At 40.9% G+C, this 16,241-nt stretch overlaps 1 protein-coding gene across 13 annotated transcripts in view; it reads right to left on the bottom strand.

Annotated features, from left to right (window-relative positions):
• Positions 1–16,241, bottom strand: part of baz2ba (bromodomain adjacent to zinc finger domain, 2Ba) — a 68,312-nt gene that overhangs the window by 10,093 nt on the left and 41,978 nt on the right. For 4 of the 13 annotated variants that reach the window (XM_041999115.1, XM_041999206.1, XM_041998870.1 and 1 more), the window contains 19 exons: positions 14,029–14,220; positions 13,736–13,897; positions 13,123–13,319; positions 12,793–13,005; positions 11,943–12,572; positions 9,982–10,717; positions 9,308–9,577; positions 8,602–8,662; positions 8,372–8,480; positions 7,501–7,602; positions 6,681–6,903; positions 6,160–6,252; positions 4,042–4,103; positions 3,684–3,749; positions 2,942–3,007; positions 2,683–2,727; positions 2,387–2,419; positions 510–575; positions 53–193 (listed from right to left, as the gene is read on the bottom strand). In XM_041999115.1, coding sequence (XP_041855049.1) covers positions 53–193; positions 510–575; positions 2,387–2,419; positions 2,683–2,727; positions 2,942–3,007; positions 3,684–3,749; positions 4,042–4,103; positions 6,160–6,252; positions 6,681–6,903; positions 7,501–7,602; positions 8,372–8,480; positions 8,602–8,662; positions 9,308–9,577; positions 9,982–10,717; positions 11,943–12,572; positions 12,793–13,005; positions 13,123–13,319; positions 13,736–13,897; positions 14,029–14,220 — 3,467 coding nt within the window. The remainder of the gene's footprint in view (positions 1–52; positions 194–509; positions 576–2,386; positions 2,420–2,682; positions 2,728–2,941; positions 3,008–3,683; positions 3,750–4,041; positions 4,104–6,159; positions 6,253–6,680; positions 6,904–7,500; positions 7,603–8,371; positions 8,481–8,601; positions 8,663–9,307; positions 9,578–9,981; positions 10,718–11,942; positions 12,573–12,792; positions 13,006–13,122; positions 13,320–13,735; positions 13,898–14,028; positions 14,221–16,241) is intronic. The other 9 variants (XM_041998950.1, XM_041999665.1, XM_041999030.1 and 6 more) reach the window with 6 other exon arrangements.

Here is a 16,241-nt window from a genome sequence, read left to right as displayed (position 1 = left end):
CACAATTACTACCTAAAATAATAACAACAACAATATGGTGATAATGAACTACCTTATGGTCAGACAGACACATATCTTCATTTGGCTTCTTCAGTTCTCTAGCTATCTCCAACTCCAGCCGCCTTTGCTCCAGTTTACGCTCTTTGTTCAAGCGCTTCTCATCCCTTTTTTCCTGCCGCAAGCGTTCACGCTCCTAGAGAGTCCAAAATTCAAGGGAGCATTAGGGAAGCAAAGCAAATGTGTGCATTTGTGTGTGTGTGAAAACAGACAAGGTTTACTTGACTTTGCTGTGCAGCGTAAGAATTCAGCCTAATGCTGCCGTGGATTCAAAGGAAAAGTGCTTAAGGGCCAGAATCTTTTCACTTGGTGAGAGTGTAGAAAAGAAAAGAATGAAGAAAAAGAGGGCACAAGAAGGAGAAAAAGCCTGAATCCACACAGGGAGTAATGACTATGGCCCGTTTTACGAAGTGGACTATGTGCACGTGTGCGTTTGTGTGCATATAAAGTACCTCTGCTTTCTTGCGAGCCTCAACAGCTTTCATCAGCATTACATGTTGCCTCCTCCTTTCTCTCTCCTAGAATGGCGGAAAACAGACACACATTAACAAGCACACACATAACATGCAGCACTCAAGGTCGACTAAGCTGATTATGCATTAATGTAAAACTGTGATGCACTAAATTCAATAGAGGCACCATACTGGAACAAACACAAAAATGATGCTTCACATGTATACACTTTCACATGTATGGTGGAAGCATAAGTGAAGAGTACAGTAGTACAATGACAACCAAAAAGCAACACATAGATGCGATACAAAGTAGATGTGATGACAGGCTCAAAAAAGAGAAGCAGCTGGAATCGGTGACGGCGCCTCTAAACTAAAGCTGACACAACAAAAGCAACAAAATGCTAGTTCCCGCAAATCGTCTGACAGGCCACACTGGCGCTACAGTCAAAAAAGAAAATTCTATTACCTGAGTAAAGGCTAACATTTATTTGACACATCATTCCAATAATATTTGGTGAGCAGAAGATGTAGAGGAATGGATAGTAAATAGTAGCTACAAACTGAGCAGTTCCACATCAGTGGTTTTGGCAGCTTAAGCATTAGCACAGTATGCGACTGCAAAAGATGAGACATCTATGTTGTTCTTTGGTGCATGATACACCGTCTACTGCAAAAGGGCACAGGAATCACTGGTGACTGACTATCATTTTATTTGATCTCTTTAGGTTTCCTGCTCCACCGTATCAGGCTGTCATTTCCTCTGTGATCCACCAGGAAGACACAATTGCCACTATTAGGGCTTGCCAAGGACATTTCCAGCACACAGGGACTAAAATGGACTGTTTGTGAGGATTGTTTTATCACTGTCATAAACAAACAGACTACATGCCAAGCACTCTGTTATATCTTTTTGTCCTTATTTATCTGCAAATGGAAAACTAAAGCCTGTGGCATTTAGCCTTTTTCTTCAATTCATCAAAAACAATTAATGTTAAAGGGTTTTATTACGATAAAAAAAAAACCAATTACTTCACGCATCTCACTTTCACCACTTTATTACACTCTGAATGAAGAGTGAACATATAAGAGGGTAGTTGTGTGCAGTCCAGGGAGAAACAGATAGGCAGACCTTTAGATTCAGCTGCGACTGAGTATGAGTGAAAAGGGCTACAAGCAGGAGAGAGAGGCCAAAATAAAAAGCTACACAGAACCATATTTGTCCCCATGGTGGGATTGATTATACTCTTGTTCTTCACCAAAATAGGTTCATGTTAAAGCAAAGATTGCACTCAAACTGTGGGGAAATCTGCCTGGAAGGAGCTCCACCATGAAGACAAAATGACTCTCAGCAGCTGTTTTCATTCTTTGTGCAGAGTGCAGGAACAGTGAATGACAAGAGAGGCTGGGATGGGGCAGGTTAAAGTCCAGCACTCTGTGGACTGCAGAACAGATGCACGGACGAACAGACACAAGCTCAATGTCTGGGCCGAAATCGTCAAGCACTCATGGGTAACACAGGCTACTCCGATACAACAGTTAGACAATGTATGTGATGGATGGAAACTCCTCGAGCGCTCTTTCAGACAGTGAGTGTGGATTGGCTAGCAGTCTTTGCAATGCATTCTGAGTAGAAGGGGAGGATGGGGGGAGGGGGACAAAAGCTGCCTGGCCACTGTGACAGGGTCAGTTGTCCCTCAGGACAAGCATATGGAGGCAGCATACTGACTCTTTTTCTCTTTTGTTGGTTTTGCTGGAAAGCCATGCAGAAGAATGTAGTATGACAGCAGCCAGTGCTACACTTAATGCATTGCTATGACAACCATAACACAACCAGTTACACGATGCAGGTGTTAGATGTACAAAAATAAACATACCCATACCATATCTAGTCTATGCCTCTCCAACTCCTGGCAGAGAGAGTTGGCAAAATATTATGGAACAGAAGTAATATCCAAAACCAATAAGCATGGGGTTTTATAAAAAAAAATAAATACTACAGCATGTCATTAAACAGATGTTTGGTAATTAACCACATTCACACAGTATATAATCACACATATCTGCATTTAAATTCACATTGCTCTCACACACATATACACACACATACCTGTAAATTCTTTAACAAGAGTATAAACTATTACATTTAAGAGTGTGAGCACTGAATACCTACCTGGTGTTTAAGAATCTCCGCCTGCTGTCTCCTCAACTCTTTCTCCTTGAAAGCAAGAATGAGAGGATGAGGGAAAAATCAATATACTTCCATAGTAGCAATATCATGAAAATCACTACTGCCTGATGGATTTTAAGCCTTCTTTGAAGGCCAGTTCCAATTTTCTTGTAAGACATAAAAAAGCTTTTTTTTCTTTTAAATCAAAAATAGTGTAATATAACCAATGTAAGACCCATCTTTTCTTTAAAAACAAACATACCTTTAAACGCTTTTCAGCTTCCAATATTTTGGCATTAGCGGCATCTTCCTTCTTTTTCCGTTTAGCCTAAGAATAAGAATAAAGGTGATGGTCAGGAATCACAGACACATATCAGTTTTCGTTGAGAGAGTTGTTACACTTAAGGTGATTGTTTGCCGTTTTCAGGTTTGAGAGAAGATTTCATGGTCCTGAATGCCAGTCAAATTTGTAAAACAGAAAATGAATAATGTATCTCTTTAACACATAATTGTGAAAAAATTTGAAGGCTCCCGTTAAGAGTGGCTTGCCAACCGTGTCAACTCAAAATTGATTTACTCCTGTTAAAATATTTTGAAGCTCCTGCAGTATAATTGTGTGTCTGTACATGGATGTGTGTGTGGATGCATCTTGGGATGTGTGTTTGCATGTGGAGAACAGCATTCCCCCCCACCCCCACCCTTCCCCAACCCACTTATGCTAAACTGTTACTGTTGTCTGATGAAAAAAAAAAAGACTTTTCTGTCCAATTTAAATAAGGTCTGAAGAGGCAGCAACAGCCATTTTAATATTCAACAGCCGTCAACCAAGACCAATTTAGCATTAGTTCCATGTGGAATTATGCCTAAGAAGACGCAACTCCCTCCAATGCATGCTGCTGTTCAGTAATGAGCTTTAGGAAGATTAAAACACTATAGACTGAGGGGCTGTAGCTATCCAGGAATGTTCTGCTTAATCAGAGGTGCTGCTGGATCAGACTCTCTACCTCCAAAATTTGCTGCGCTCTCAGTTCCTTCTCCATCCGAATCTGCTGAATGCGCTTGATCTTTTCCTGTAAAGAAACACAAAACAAACAAAACATAATCTCTTAATATTTTAGACAGTGAAAACATCCCCTGATAAAAATCGCTTTCCTACCACTCTATTCCAGTAGGAGTGGGCACAAAGATACGCCGAAGTTTAGAAGTACAAGTAATAATGGTAATTGAAAAGTAAGCTTAAGAGGATCATAAAATAAGCATTCAGCATTTCATGCAGTGCTCATGGGGAGTTTGTGTGTCAGGACACTTAGATAAGGAAAAAGGGAGGAAAATATTGCTAGTGTGCCCTTAAAGAAGACCCACCTGCTGCTTGAGAATCTTTATCTGCTCCTTCTGCTTCCTCCTCTCCTCTGCTGCCATGATAGCTGCAAGATGAGTCAGTGTTATATCAGTGTCCAGAAAAATGACCTACAAAGCTGGTCTGCCTACTACATTCACATCTTGAGCGAACTGTAGTTGTTAAGCTCTGCTTATTCAAGATGCCTGATCAGAATGAATTCTATGAGTGGCTGCAGTATTCACAGAGGACATATGTCAACAACAGAAACAAGTAAGGAGCACAATTACAGTACAAATAAGATGCTAGTTTAAATGGCTTTTTGTGATGCTTAATGCCCCAAGAACATTGATATAGTTCAAAATATTGGTGTTTTACTTAACATCTCTTTAAATTCCAATCCATAAAAGTAATCAGCTACAACTACATTAAATATTATGCAAGGACCCAGAAACAGTTATTCATGATTCATCTTCCAGCTAACTGCAAGTGACCGGGTTTAACCTCACTCAACAGACATTTAACTGTCTAACAGTCTCCCATTTTTAATCTCAAAACCAAAGGCCCAGCATCTGGAAAAGACCTTTGGTCTATTCGAAATCTTTTTCTATCTCTGGTCATTTTAAACATTTTTCTCCTGCTTTTAGTTCTACGAGAAGTAACCTTTGTCAGGTAAGTCTTCTTATACATTTATTTTTGCTATTGCTATTTGCTGTTTTATTAGCTAAGATGTGGTTATCAATAATGTAATGTAATGTTTTGTACATTCAAATTACACACGTGATTTATAAAAACATACATGATGCTCTGTTGGACGGATTTAGTTATCAACACCAAACTTGGTGGGTTTGGGCTTGGCGTGTGTGTGTGTATGCGTGTGTGCGTGTGACTGTGTGAAAGATTTCATTGAGTGTTTTTATTCTTATGTTTTTAATCATGTAAAGAACTTTGTGTTGCCTATGGCATGAAAAGCGCTTTATAAATAAAGTTTGATTTCATTTCATTTGATGAAGGCAGTGTAAAAAAATTTGTATATAAAAGAATGATTCACAAATGAACGGCTCACAGTTGTAAATCGGTTCCCATCATTCATTTAAAAGAGTCGTTAAAAAGAATCGATTCGTTCATGAACGTCACATCTCTAATCAAAAGCAGCTTGTAACCAGACAGGCTGAAGCCATACAACATACATCAGTAAGTATAAAAACAGGTATTACAGTACACAGTTGGAAAATTAAAAGTAATTTGTTTACAAATGACAATGGACCTAATATTGATCCACGAGTAACATATCTATCACAGACTTTGGGACATGATGTGAAGTAATCAGCAGTAACAGTTTGAACTGTTATCAGAGAAGCATGATTTTAACTAGCTGGAAGTAGAAACATCAGCACAACCAGATTGCAAAATGTTGTGAATTTCTCAATGTTGCTTTTTATAATACTAATTAACAATGCCATCCACAACACCAGCTGCAACATATTTTTTTGAGTTGACCATGTCTGAGGCTAGGCTGCTGTGGCTAAAAGACATCATCATCATTTAGGATTCTGGACAGTCAGGGAAGCTTGAATATGGAGTATGTCTTTGTTGTTTGAGTCAGAATTTTTTACTGTAGGATTTTATACAGATAGGGAAAAGAGTTTTTAGGTCACATTGTCAATTAATCTGGGCCCTTTCATATTAAGGAATAATTTTTTACGGCAACAAAACTTGAATAAAAGTAATAGTGATATATAATAATGACAGCACAAAAAAGTGTAAATGTTTTGGTGTGGAATGCATTTCAGAGCAATATTCTGGTTCTGAATTTAAGTGAGGGATAAGCAAACAGTCTTGAGAGTTACATTTTAAGCCTTATCATCATCTATATGAATATAAAAATGTATAAGCATGACATTTGAAACCAGCAGCATGGCTGCAAAAAGATTAGAGCAAAAAGAAGATCAAAGCTTGTGCTTTAAAGTAATGAAATCAAATATGAACCTATATAGAAACAAAGGTTGCGAAAGCAGCACGACATCCTAAAAAGGTCCTGCCGGTCTTCATACTATGCTCATTTAGATCAAAGCAGTTTGAAGTGACAGACTGGCCAACTAAATAACCTGCACCAGCATGTTTACAGCCCTGTGCTCTCTTACCTTGCTGTTTGCGAGCTTCTTTGGCTGCACGCGCCAGTGCCTGCTTTTCCAGTTTTCTCATCAGTTTCATCTGGGCGGCTTGTCGAGCTATTTCTGCACAGAGCAGAAGTAGCAGCATTGTCAGTGTCAGAAACTGCAGAAAAAACCTGAAGGCTGATTTAATCTGGCCTAGCAAGTCTGATCATTCTGGGTGCTTCATATTCTTAACTTTTACAAAGTTGATCCTATATATATATATATATATATATATATATATATATATATATGTATATATATATATATATATATATATATATATGTATATATATATATATGTATATATATATTTTTTTTCTTTCAGCACACATGTAGTGAACCTAACAAATAAACAAGTTGTTAAAAGAAAAACTGTTTAATATCCTAAATAAGATACACAAAGCTGTATCACCTTCCTGTACTTCTGCTGCCCGGATAATGACTGCTTTATTATTAGCATACACACTTGTGAAAAACATATTTCAGGGCTCATTTCCTTTGCTAACCTTGAGCTTCTAGTTTGCGCAGGAGTTTGACTTCACTGGGACTTGGGCCCTCAGTTGGAAGTGGATCGCCCACATTAGGGGGTCGTCCCTTCCTCCGTCGGTTACCTTTGGCGCCGTCGCCTGCTAGCTGCCGCTCTGAATTTGGGGGACGACCCCTACGCCCTTCCATCGCCAAAATACGAGGAATGACCTCCTCTTCCTTCAAAAGGCTCCACTGTAAACCCTAGAGAAAAAAAAAGTAGAGATGGAGAGATTGAGAAGGGTGAGAAGAGAGGTAATGTTGAAGGACTTGTTGGCATGTACTGTATGATCACATTTAAGTAAGGAACGTAATTATTTGCAGGCTTGACTTCGATCTGGTTGCAATTTAACAAATAGTTTTTTTCTTACTATGCATTATTACATTTTTTCTGAAGAGGCACCACAGCATTGACTAAACAGGATATTAAAACAGATTACTTGTCTATAATAACTCATTCTATTTCTCTTCCCCTCAGCTATACTATATTAATCTATTTTTGAATATTTGTTACTTCTGTTTCAAATAAAACACGTCCATTTTGTAGCGCTTTGTATCACAGACAGGCTACAAGGCATTATATCACTGGTCACCTGTGGAAGTAATGTCAACTGATTATTACATTTCTCCATGCACAGTGAGAGGTCTATGAACTAGGACTACTAAGGGTTTTTTGTTGATTCCTGTCCATGCCCTGACAGTGACTGCTGCACGAAGCTTTGCCTGCCGCTAGATGAAAAGATGAACTGGGATCAGGGACAGAGAGAAAGAGACAAAGAGAGAGAGATGAAAGGCAGTCACCTGGGGTCCTTCTCTGGCTTCATAGAAGTCACCAACCCTTATCTTTGCACTGAAGCTAAAATTATCACGCGTGATGCCACTTATTCCATTTCTGGATAGATACTACAGAAGAGAAAATAATAATGGCGTTGGTTGAGGCAGGAAAAAAAAATAGCGAAATTAGCGACATTGAAAAGCAACTGGGAGGCACTAGACTGAAGGGAGTCTACGGTTACAGAGCATTTGTGCAGTGCTACTAATCATTCTAAAAGCAGGGGGACAAAAAAGAGCAAGAGCTCTCAGGAGAGAAAAACGGATCTGACCTTGGGATGCACAATTCAAGCCCCTTCTTATTTATCTATGGCATTGCTGGTCTTTTACTGCCTGCTGACTGAGTAGCAGAATGAATGCTACTGTGTGTGACTTTTTTTGTGCACTACTACACTCACAGGTAGCTTCAACGTCTGTGGTTGAGCTTTTAATGAACACAGAAGTTCAGAGATAACACTATACTGTACAAATGGAGCCAAAGTTGTGCATCCCAAAACTAATCATTAATCACTTTGGAGGTGGGGAAAGGTGAAAAAAGTGGCACAAGAACTAAATCTAAGAATATCATCTCTCACTATTAGGGTCATAGAAAGCAGGATGGGGTGGGGTTGGAGTGCAGCTGAAGCAGAAGCATAGACAATATTCAATAAAAACAGACACAAGCATTTGTGTGAGCACTATAGATGAGCAGTTTTGCAATTGAGAGAAAAATCTCCATAAATCATACATAATGCTGCCCACAACGATTCCCACTGTAATTCTTCTTACAAACTAAACTGCTCATGATTTTGCTCAGAAACATTTGATGAGACTAAACTGCAACTCTGTGACACCGAAGTACCTTCATCACGTCAGGGTACTGCCTCAGCTTCTTGCCACATGGGGCATAGTAGGCCACCTCGCCCTGCGGGCGTCCTGCCACTGATTTGATTCTTGTTTCCCTCCTCCACCTAACAATGAGAAAAATAACCGATGCTCACAAAAAACTGTTTGTACTGCATGCCACATTCTTTGAAAGAAACACAGGTTTGAACACAATATGCTTTCTTTCTTTTAACTTTTTGTACATACCCCATCTCCAGAGGTGCCATTAGCTCCTTCTCATCCATCACCCTCTTCCTCTTCCCTAAACCTGTGAAGAAACAGTTCAGCCATCAGTTAGTAAGTAGAAGGTTACAACAAAACAGGCAGCAGACAAAGGTTGTGATCTGAAACAATTGTACCAAGCAAGAAGGGTACACATATGGTGGCCTTCAAAAACTGCTTTTACCAGCATTATGACCACAGAAGTTAAATAAATACATAATTCACTGGGCTGCTATCTTAAAGCTTTAAAACGAAACACTAAGCCTGATACGCATGAGCGCAGAAGAGAACGAGCATTAGAGAATAAAAAGCACTTACAGCCGGAGAAAAACTGTAAATGTCTTGCTTCCTGGCAAGCTACATCTATGTCCTATTTTCTCTGATCTGGGTAATCTCTCATTGAAAGTGGCGGAAATGAATGCTGCTGCTGTGCCAAACAAGCTGTCAGGGCTCCTGGGCATGCCCCTACAGGACCTCTGAGCTGCGGTTGAGCCATGACAACCAACTGCCTTCTTCCTGCTTTCAAAAGAAACAAGCCCTCTTCATAATTACCTGAAGATGACGGGAGTGCCCTTTCTCTGGGCAGAACACTTCAGTTCTACAGTACACAGCAAAGTTGCTCCTGATACTATGTAGGACTTGATCCAGTACAAGATCCTAGTAAAGCTACCTTAGTTTAATACCACATTACCTAATGGAGAGGAGAGGCTGTAGGAGGATGAGCCTGGGGAGCTGTGATAGGCCAAGGCACTGGAGCTGGTGGCAATAGTGGGACTCTTGATGACCTGTAGGTTTAGAGGGGAGCAGCTGGTGGCGGTGTGATTGGTTGAGGTGTTCAGTAGTTCTGGACCTTTGGTAATCCTGCGAGGAATCATCTCCTTCTTAGATGATCCAGACGGCAGCAGCTTTGACTCCTTCACTTTTTTCCCAGAGATGTCACTATCTGAGTTACTGTCTGACTCTGAAATGGGTCACCAGGGCACAAAAGGTAAAAGGAGTTCAAATTTATAGAGGCACTGATTCAGTGAAACAGGTGGGGATTGAATTATTATATTGTCATGACTGAATTTGTTGGATTTCACACAAATTCATTTAATTACCTAAAATCTGGTTGATTTAAGGCACAATTGTGTAATTCTTTCCTCTCAGCTGTGAGCATTTGGTGTTTTTCGTTTGGTTAAAGCAAACACTGTGATGTATATAATTACCAAAATTGAGAATTAACTGCCCAAATCAATGACAAATTAACCCAATGATACATAAAATAATCTAAAGAATAATAAGTAAAAAATATAAGTCTCAGCTGGAGCTCAATTTCAAATAAAAAAAACGTTTGATTTGGTACTGCACGTAGATTGTACCAACCTGACAGACTATCATCTGAGTCCTCTTCATCCTCCTCCTCCTCAAGGTCGTCATCCTCATCATCATCATCATCTCCTGAGTCATCAGATTCCTTATTGGCTGGGAGACCAGCTGTGGGGTTACATGTCCCAGGGATTCCTACACCAGGAATTCCAACCCCAGGGATACTAACTCCAGGAATCCCAATGCCGGACTCTCCTCCTCTGAATAAATCAACTAGAGACTGTACCAGATGGTTCTGAGAGAAGCCCTTCCAGGCAGCTAAAGGGTCTGCTTGTCCCAGCCCTGGTGTCTGTCCCTTACCCTTGGGGGTCTTGTTCTTTCTAGATCCATGGCCCGTGGCATGGGGTGAGGTAGTGGAGGGCTGTGGCGAAGGACCAACCTGGGTTGTTGCTTGGCCCCTGCTTGCCCCTGTGCTCAGATTGACAGGCATCGACCCAGCATCTGGGTCACGCTGGGGAGGCTTGCCTTGAGAGGCAGAGTCTTTGCGAGGTTTGGTGATGAGGGCCAAAGGTGCGTCCTGAGTGGTACTTTGGATGACTCCATTTGGATGATGGGGTTCAGAGAGACCCAGCAGGGCACTCGAAAGAAAGAGGTTGGAGTGATTGTTCTGGGGTGGAGGCGGAACAGGTGGCAATGGCAGTGAAGACAGCGATGTCCTCCTGGGAGATTTGTTTGGCCTCTGCTGCTGCTTCTTTTGCTCAGCTGGGAACGTCTGCCCTTGGGACATGAGAGTCTGGGGGGGAGAACAGGGAAAAGCAGGGAGACAGGGGGAGGGAACACAGAATGAGAGGAACAAAGAAAGGTTAGAGAAAAAATTAGAAAAGAAATGGGACAGAATGGAGTTGCTCTAGCTGTCAGTTTGCATCACTTTTGATTGTTTGAGCAGGTGACAAAACTACAATGCTGAACACTGTTACAGTTAACTGTGTCTAAGCCTCTTTGGGGGAAACAAAAAGAACATAAATGCAATAACCAAATGTATTGTTCTCAGCCAAGTTCACAAAAAGAGACACTGTGTATCTCTCTAAAATTGTAATTACTTGTCTGTGCATTTGAAAAGCCCCACTGTTGTTACCATCATTCGGCTGGGCATGTTTGCCTTTTTTTACACTGATAACAAGTTTGCTTAAATCTGTGTTTAAGCAAATGCAGGTTAGACTTTAATGCTGCAGTTTCAACTGGATGTGATATGAAGTGAAACAAATCAATTTCACAGACCATGAAATACAGTAACAGCGCTGAAACCACAGGGGGAATTTAGCTCGTTGTAAACTTCTCTGTAATAGCGAAACAAGAAAGAGGAAATGATTTCCAGAGAACAAGCTGGTATCAATAAGTTTATCATATTAATTATCGTGCTTTCATCTGGAAGAAGGGGATTTGTCTGGTCAACAGCAAATCAAATAAATTTGAACAAAATGTCATTATAACTGACCAAAAACATAAATAATACAGTAGTATTTTATAATACACTGTTTTACAAACAGTCCTAACCGTGTATTTAAAGCACATAACCAATTTAAATCAGCTCAAATGTATTAATAATTGAACCAAAGGGATAACATTGCATAGATTATAAAGCTTAATGAGCTAAGTATGAAAGGAAGCTTGAACTTGACAGGACATATTTGGCCTGTAGCAGCTTTAAAGTTAAACTGCCTGCTGAGAAACTGCGATTGACACTTTAATTCACCGAAGAAAAATGTGAGAGTAGAAAAAAAGTGGGTAAAACCTTACAGTGCTCAGCAAATTAAGCTGTGAATATAAAACATAAATTTGTGCAGGTGAATAACCATTTACTGTTGCAAAGCACATGTTTTGTGCAGCTGTAATTTTCTTTATTATTGCTCACAGCATACTGATACTGTAATAATAAGTGCTGTGTAATTTGTGGGAATATAGTTTAGGAAAAAAAAAAAAAATAACATTATTTAACTGCTGTTATCAGGCTGGCTTACCTGTTTGAGCCTGAACTCATTGATCTGCGCAAGTGAAGCTTCCAGCAGTTTCCTTTTGTTGGATTTGGCGGTGCCAGGAACAGCATGCTTTGGTGGCTTCAGCAAGGACTTCTGGGAGCTTGTTAATGATGAGGTCAAACTGAACGGTTTTGGGGAGGTAGATGCCGGGAGAGTTGAGCGGGGCGGAGAAGGGACAGAGAGGGGCTTTGGGGAAGAGCAGAGGGAGAGGGGCAAGTGCTGTGGGGAGGAGGAGGGCAGCAGTTTGGGAGGTTTGGGAGAGGCAGTGCTAGAGAGTGCCTTTGGAGATGTGGTGAGAGCTATGGGGGAGGAAGACGGCGAAGACTCCCTTCGGGGCTGAGTGAGGAGTGCCAGAGGTTTTGGGTTGGCAGCCAGGCCGGTGGACTGAATCACACTGAAGTGTTGTTGTGGTCCCTCGGTCCGGGACCTGGAGCTGTGCAGCCCCAGTGCTGAGGTTTGGGACAAGGCAGGAGGGGACACAGAGCAGGGTAGGGGAACGAGGGTCGGGGGGTTAGAGGGCACCTTCTGAGCAGCATGGGTTTCTTTCTTGTCCTGGGCCTCCCTAGAGAGTGGCCTGTCAGTCTTTGCAGTTCCAGAGCTGGGTATCAAAACCTGAGTTTGAGATGAAATTAAAAACTATCAGAACAAAGAAAAGTCTTCAATATAATTATTCATGTTTATAAATTCACGTTTTGGGCACTAGCTCAGTAAATAAAGGCAGTGCACACCAAGTGCAGTCAAGAGCACTATGTTGAGCAGCAGCAAGCATGTTTCATTTCATTTTGACGAAGCAAAAGCTTTTACCCTTGATTGTCTGTTTTTTTTTCTTTACCTTTGCTTTTTTCTTTGTCCGTTTCTCAGAGTCTGATAATTCACTCTGTTTGTCCTCTTCTTCATCATCCTCGTCATAATCATCATCATCTTCATCATCCTCTGCTAGGTCTTCCAGGTCACTGCTGAGGGACCCGTCACTTGAGCTGTCTGAGGATGAGCCTGATTCACTATTGCTCACCAAAGAAGTGTCTGCTGGCTTCTTTCGTGGCTTCTGCATTGCAAAAGACAACAGCAACAAATAGCTTCATTATATAATGCAAATGTTGTGCATTTCACACATAAACATGGTCACCTCATACTGAGGAGAAAACTTTATCTCAACACTGACCTTCTCTTTAGTTTTCTGAATCCTCTGCTCCGCCAACTCGGCTGGATTGTTCTGTGGGCTGCTACAGTGGCTGTTAGAGGGGTCTGGATTTTTGGCTGGCTTTGTTGGGGCCTGAACAGGAGTCGGACTTGCAGAAAAGCTCCCTGATTGTGTGGTGGGAGGGCAGACCCCGCTGCCATTCACTGCACCATTCAAACCTGGAAACACAAAATCTGCTGTATTACTAATCAGCTTGATCATTTCAGAGAACTTTGCAGAGGAATAATGGAAAATCTGGAACTAACTGCAGAATGGAATGAGGCTAGTAAAAATATTGATTTATACACGTATCTCATCAAACATGCTGGTTGTGTGAGGCATAAGCTCAACATGAGTGGTTTACATAATAAAAGATAAATTAAAAGATACTGTGAAATTAAAAGAACATAAGAAACAGAGATTACAAGACGGAATGTGAGGGAAAGAGTGGGAAAAAGAAGTTGAACGAATGACTAAGAGAGCAGTAGAAGTCATTAAATCTTAAAAAGAGAAAAATCTCATCACAGGGCAAAGTGGATTTAGGTTGTGAAAGAAGAGAGGGATAGGCGAATGGGTCTGGAGCATAGTGCTGTACCTTTAGGTGGGGCATGGCTATTCTTGCCAGGTGTCCTGATCTGAATAGGACTAGCGTTGTGATTGGGCTGAATGTGAGGGGCGAAGAATGGAGGGAAGCCTATGAAGGAGGGGAGAAAGGCAGCAGCTCCCCGTCCGTGGGCTTCAGCAGCTCGCCACCATTCTGAGGGGAGAGGAGAGGAGAGGAGAGGAGAGGAGAGGAGAGGAGAGGAGAGGAGAGGAGAGGAGAGGATGAAATAAAGGAAGATTCCCTTTTGCCAACTGCTGCCCAAAATTCACATGTCACTCTCTTACCAGACAGGGCTCCGAGCTGGGGGTGGGCAGCCAGAGCAGCTGACATCCCAAGGGAGCCCAGGCCTCCAAACTCGGGTCTGCCTGCTCCGGCAGTATAGAGGGCTCCGAAGGCTGGGTGGTTCACCAGAGGGTAGGCACTTGACAATGTAGAGCCAATGAAGGGCTGCTCTCCTGCTGCTCCAAATAGACGGCCTTTAATAGATCCAAAGGATGATGTGAAATATTCTTAACTTTTCATCAAATTCACCAATCATACACCAAAAAAACATTTTACTGAAAATGTACTGTAAAAGGAGAAATCAGGATGTACATCAAACTCAAAAACCCTGTCTTCTGAAAGTAATCAGTGTATTGTTGAAATCACTACTTTTTCTTTGTACTCAGACTTTTTTTTTCTTGTAGCTCCTCTTTCATTTTGAGATAATATGTACATACTTCTGTCATATGCGAAAAAAGAAAAGAAATTCTGTGTAAAAGATAATTTTTTCTGTAAACTCTGGCATCTCAAAATAGTTCTAACACAATTTTACTGTTAGAATGAAAATGTTAATGTTTTTTCTTCCATAAAGTTTAAATCCATCTAGTATGACTGTTGTTTGCATCACCTTATAAACAACTCATTGGCCAACAGTTTTTTATGTATCGTTGCAGAGGCTGAGAACATTGTTCTTAAATAATTTTTCAAAGGTCTTTATGTAAAAATCAACAGGATGTATAAACTAGATTTCAACACCTTTTGAAGACATCACATTTTATTCACCTGACTATAGAAAAATTATATAAAGAACAACTGCCTTTCATTTCTGTAAGAATTAACTCAGGATTTAGTTTTCACTCAGTGCACACTAAAGAGTGGTAATGCTGTTTCTGATCACAAGAGAATATTGCAAAAAGTTAAAGTGTTCACATTTAAATTATAAAGCATTTTGTCATAATCAAATTCTAGCACAATTATACTGTATTTGTGTATTGATACATCTCCAGCTTAAAAGAAGTGTCAGAGTGCGTGGCTTATTAACAAAGACTGGATTTTTATGGTGAGAAAAAGAACCCCTTTATATGATGTATAAAAAGCTAACCTCCCTCCATCCTTTTGGCATTCAATTTCAACACAGAAGAATACTTCATCAACATCATCATCTTCTAGCGTTTTCCTGAGCACAATCATTTCTGGCAGGGGCGACTGCCACGTATTACCTCCTCCCAGAGTCAGATGCAATTTGGTGTGAGCATATTTCATGCAAATTCAATTTCTATTCCAGAAAAGGAGAGCAAACCTGCTTGATGCCTCTGCATAAGCCAGGTAATACACATGCAAAAAAGTGATGACAGTAGAAAAAGAAAGTGTTGTGCACAGTGCAGATGAAAATGTCAAACTACCATACACATGCACACAGTACAGAAATGTAAAGCAAAGTGACACTGAGGCATGGTGTTTTCTGAGCTAATGCAGTCAAGAATCTAATAATAAGCTCAGTTACATGTGTTCTATACAAAGACCTGAAATGAACAGAAGCATCTCAAAGGATTTTTACGTGTGAATCAAACTGTTTGTGGTTATGTGGCCTTGCCAGCATACTGGCAGGGTGACATATGAGAGCACAGCCCTTTTGTGTTGGCTTCAAGGTCCCTCTCTGCCACAAGACAGCAAATTCTGCCTTTTGAATGTCATTAGAATATGCTGAATATGTACAGCCCGCCTTGCCAGCGTCAGCTAGTGGATACGAAGATAAACGACAGCAATGCAACCCCCAGAAAGGCCAGCCACAGCGTTCACTTGTGACTAGGGTGCCCACCTCTCCCCCTCACATCCCTCTTCCATTCTAGGCAACACAAAGTGACATCTGCAAATGCCTCTTCAATATTAATGGGTGCTTCCAGAAAGCGAATAATTAAATCTAAAAATTTCAAGTGAGAAAGAGGCACAGGAAAGACATACCTAGGATTACCTACTTGCTCTTCCTCACTCTGTGTCTCTTTCTCTCTCTCGCTCCCTCGCCCTCTTTTTCATTCTGTTTCAATCCTTCCTCCACTCTGACAAACTGCACCGCCTGCTTTTTTCATGTTTGGATGCTGCCGAAGGGGGATTAATTTGTTGTTTGTTGCAGTCAATCAAATTTCCACAGACAGATTTAAGTTAATTGCATCCGTGAGTTGATCCCAGAAGGAGAGTGCTACAAGCGCCGATCAGCTTTTATTCTCAAAGTGATATC

This window comes from Melanotaenia boesemani, chromosome 1, assembly GCF_017639745.1.
Source record: "Melanotaenia boesemani isolate fMelBoe1 chromosome 1, fMelBoe1.pri, whole genome shotgun sequence".
In the NCBI taxonomy this organism is placed as follows: domain Eukaryota; kingdom Metazoa; phylum Chordata; class Actinopteri; order Atheriniformes; family Melanotaeniidae; genus Melanotaenia; species Melanotaenia boesemani.
This window is presented reverse-complemented; position numbering and strand designations above follow the sequence as displayed.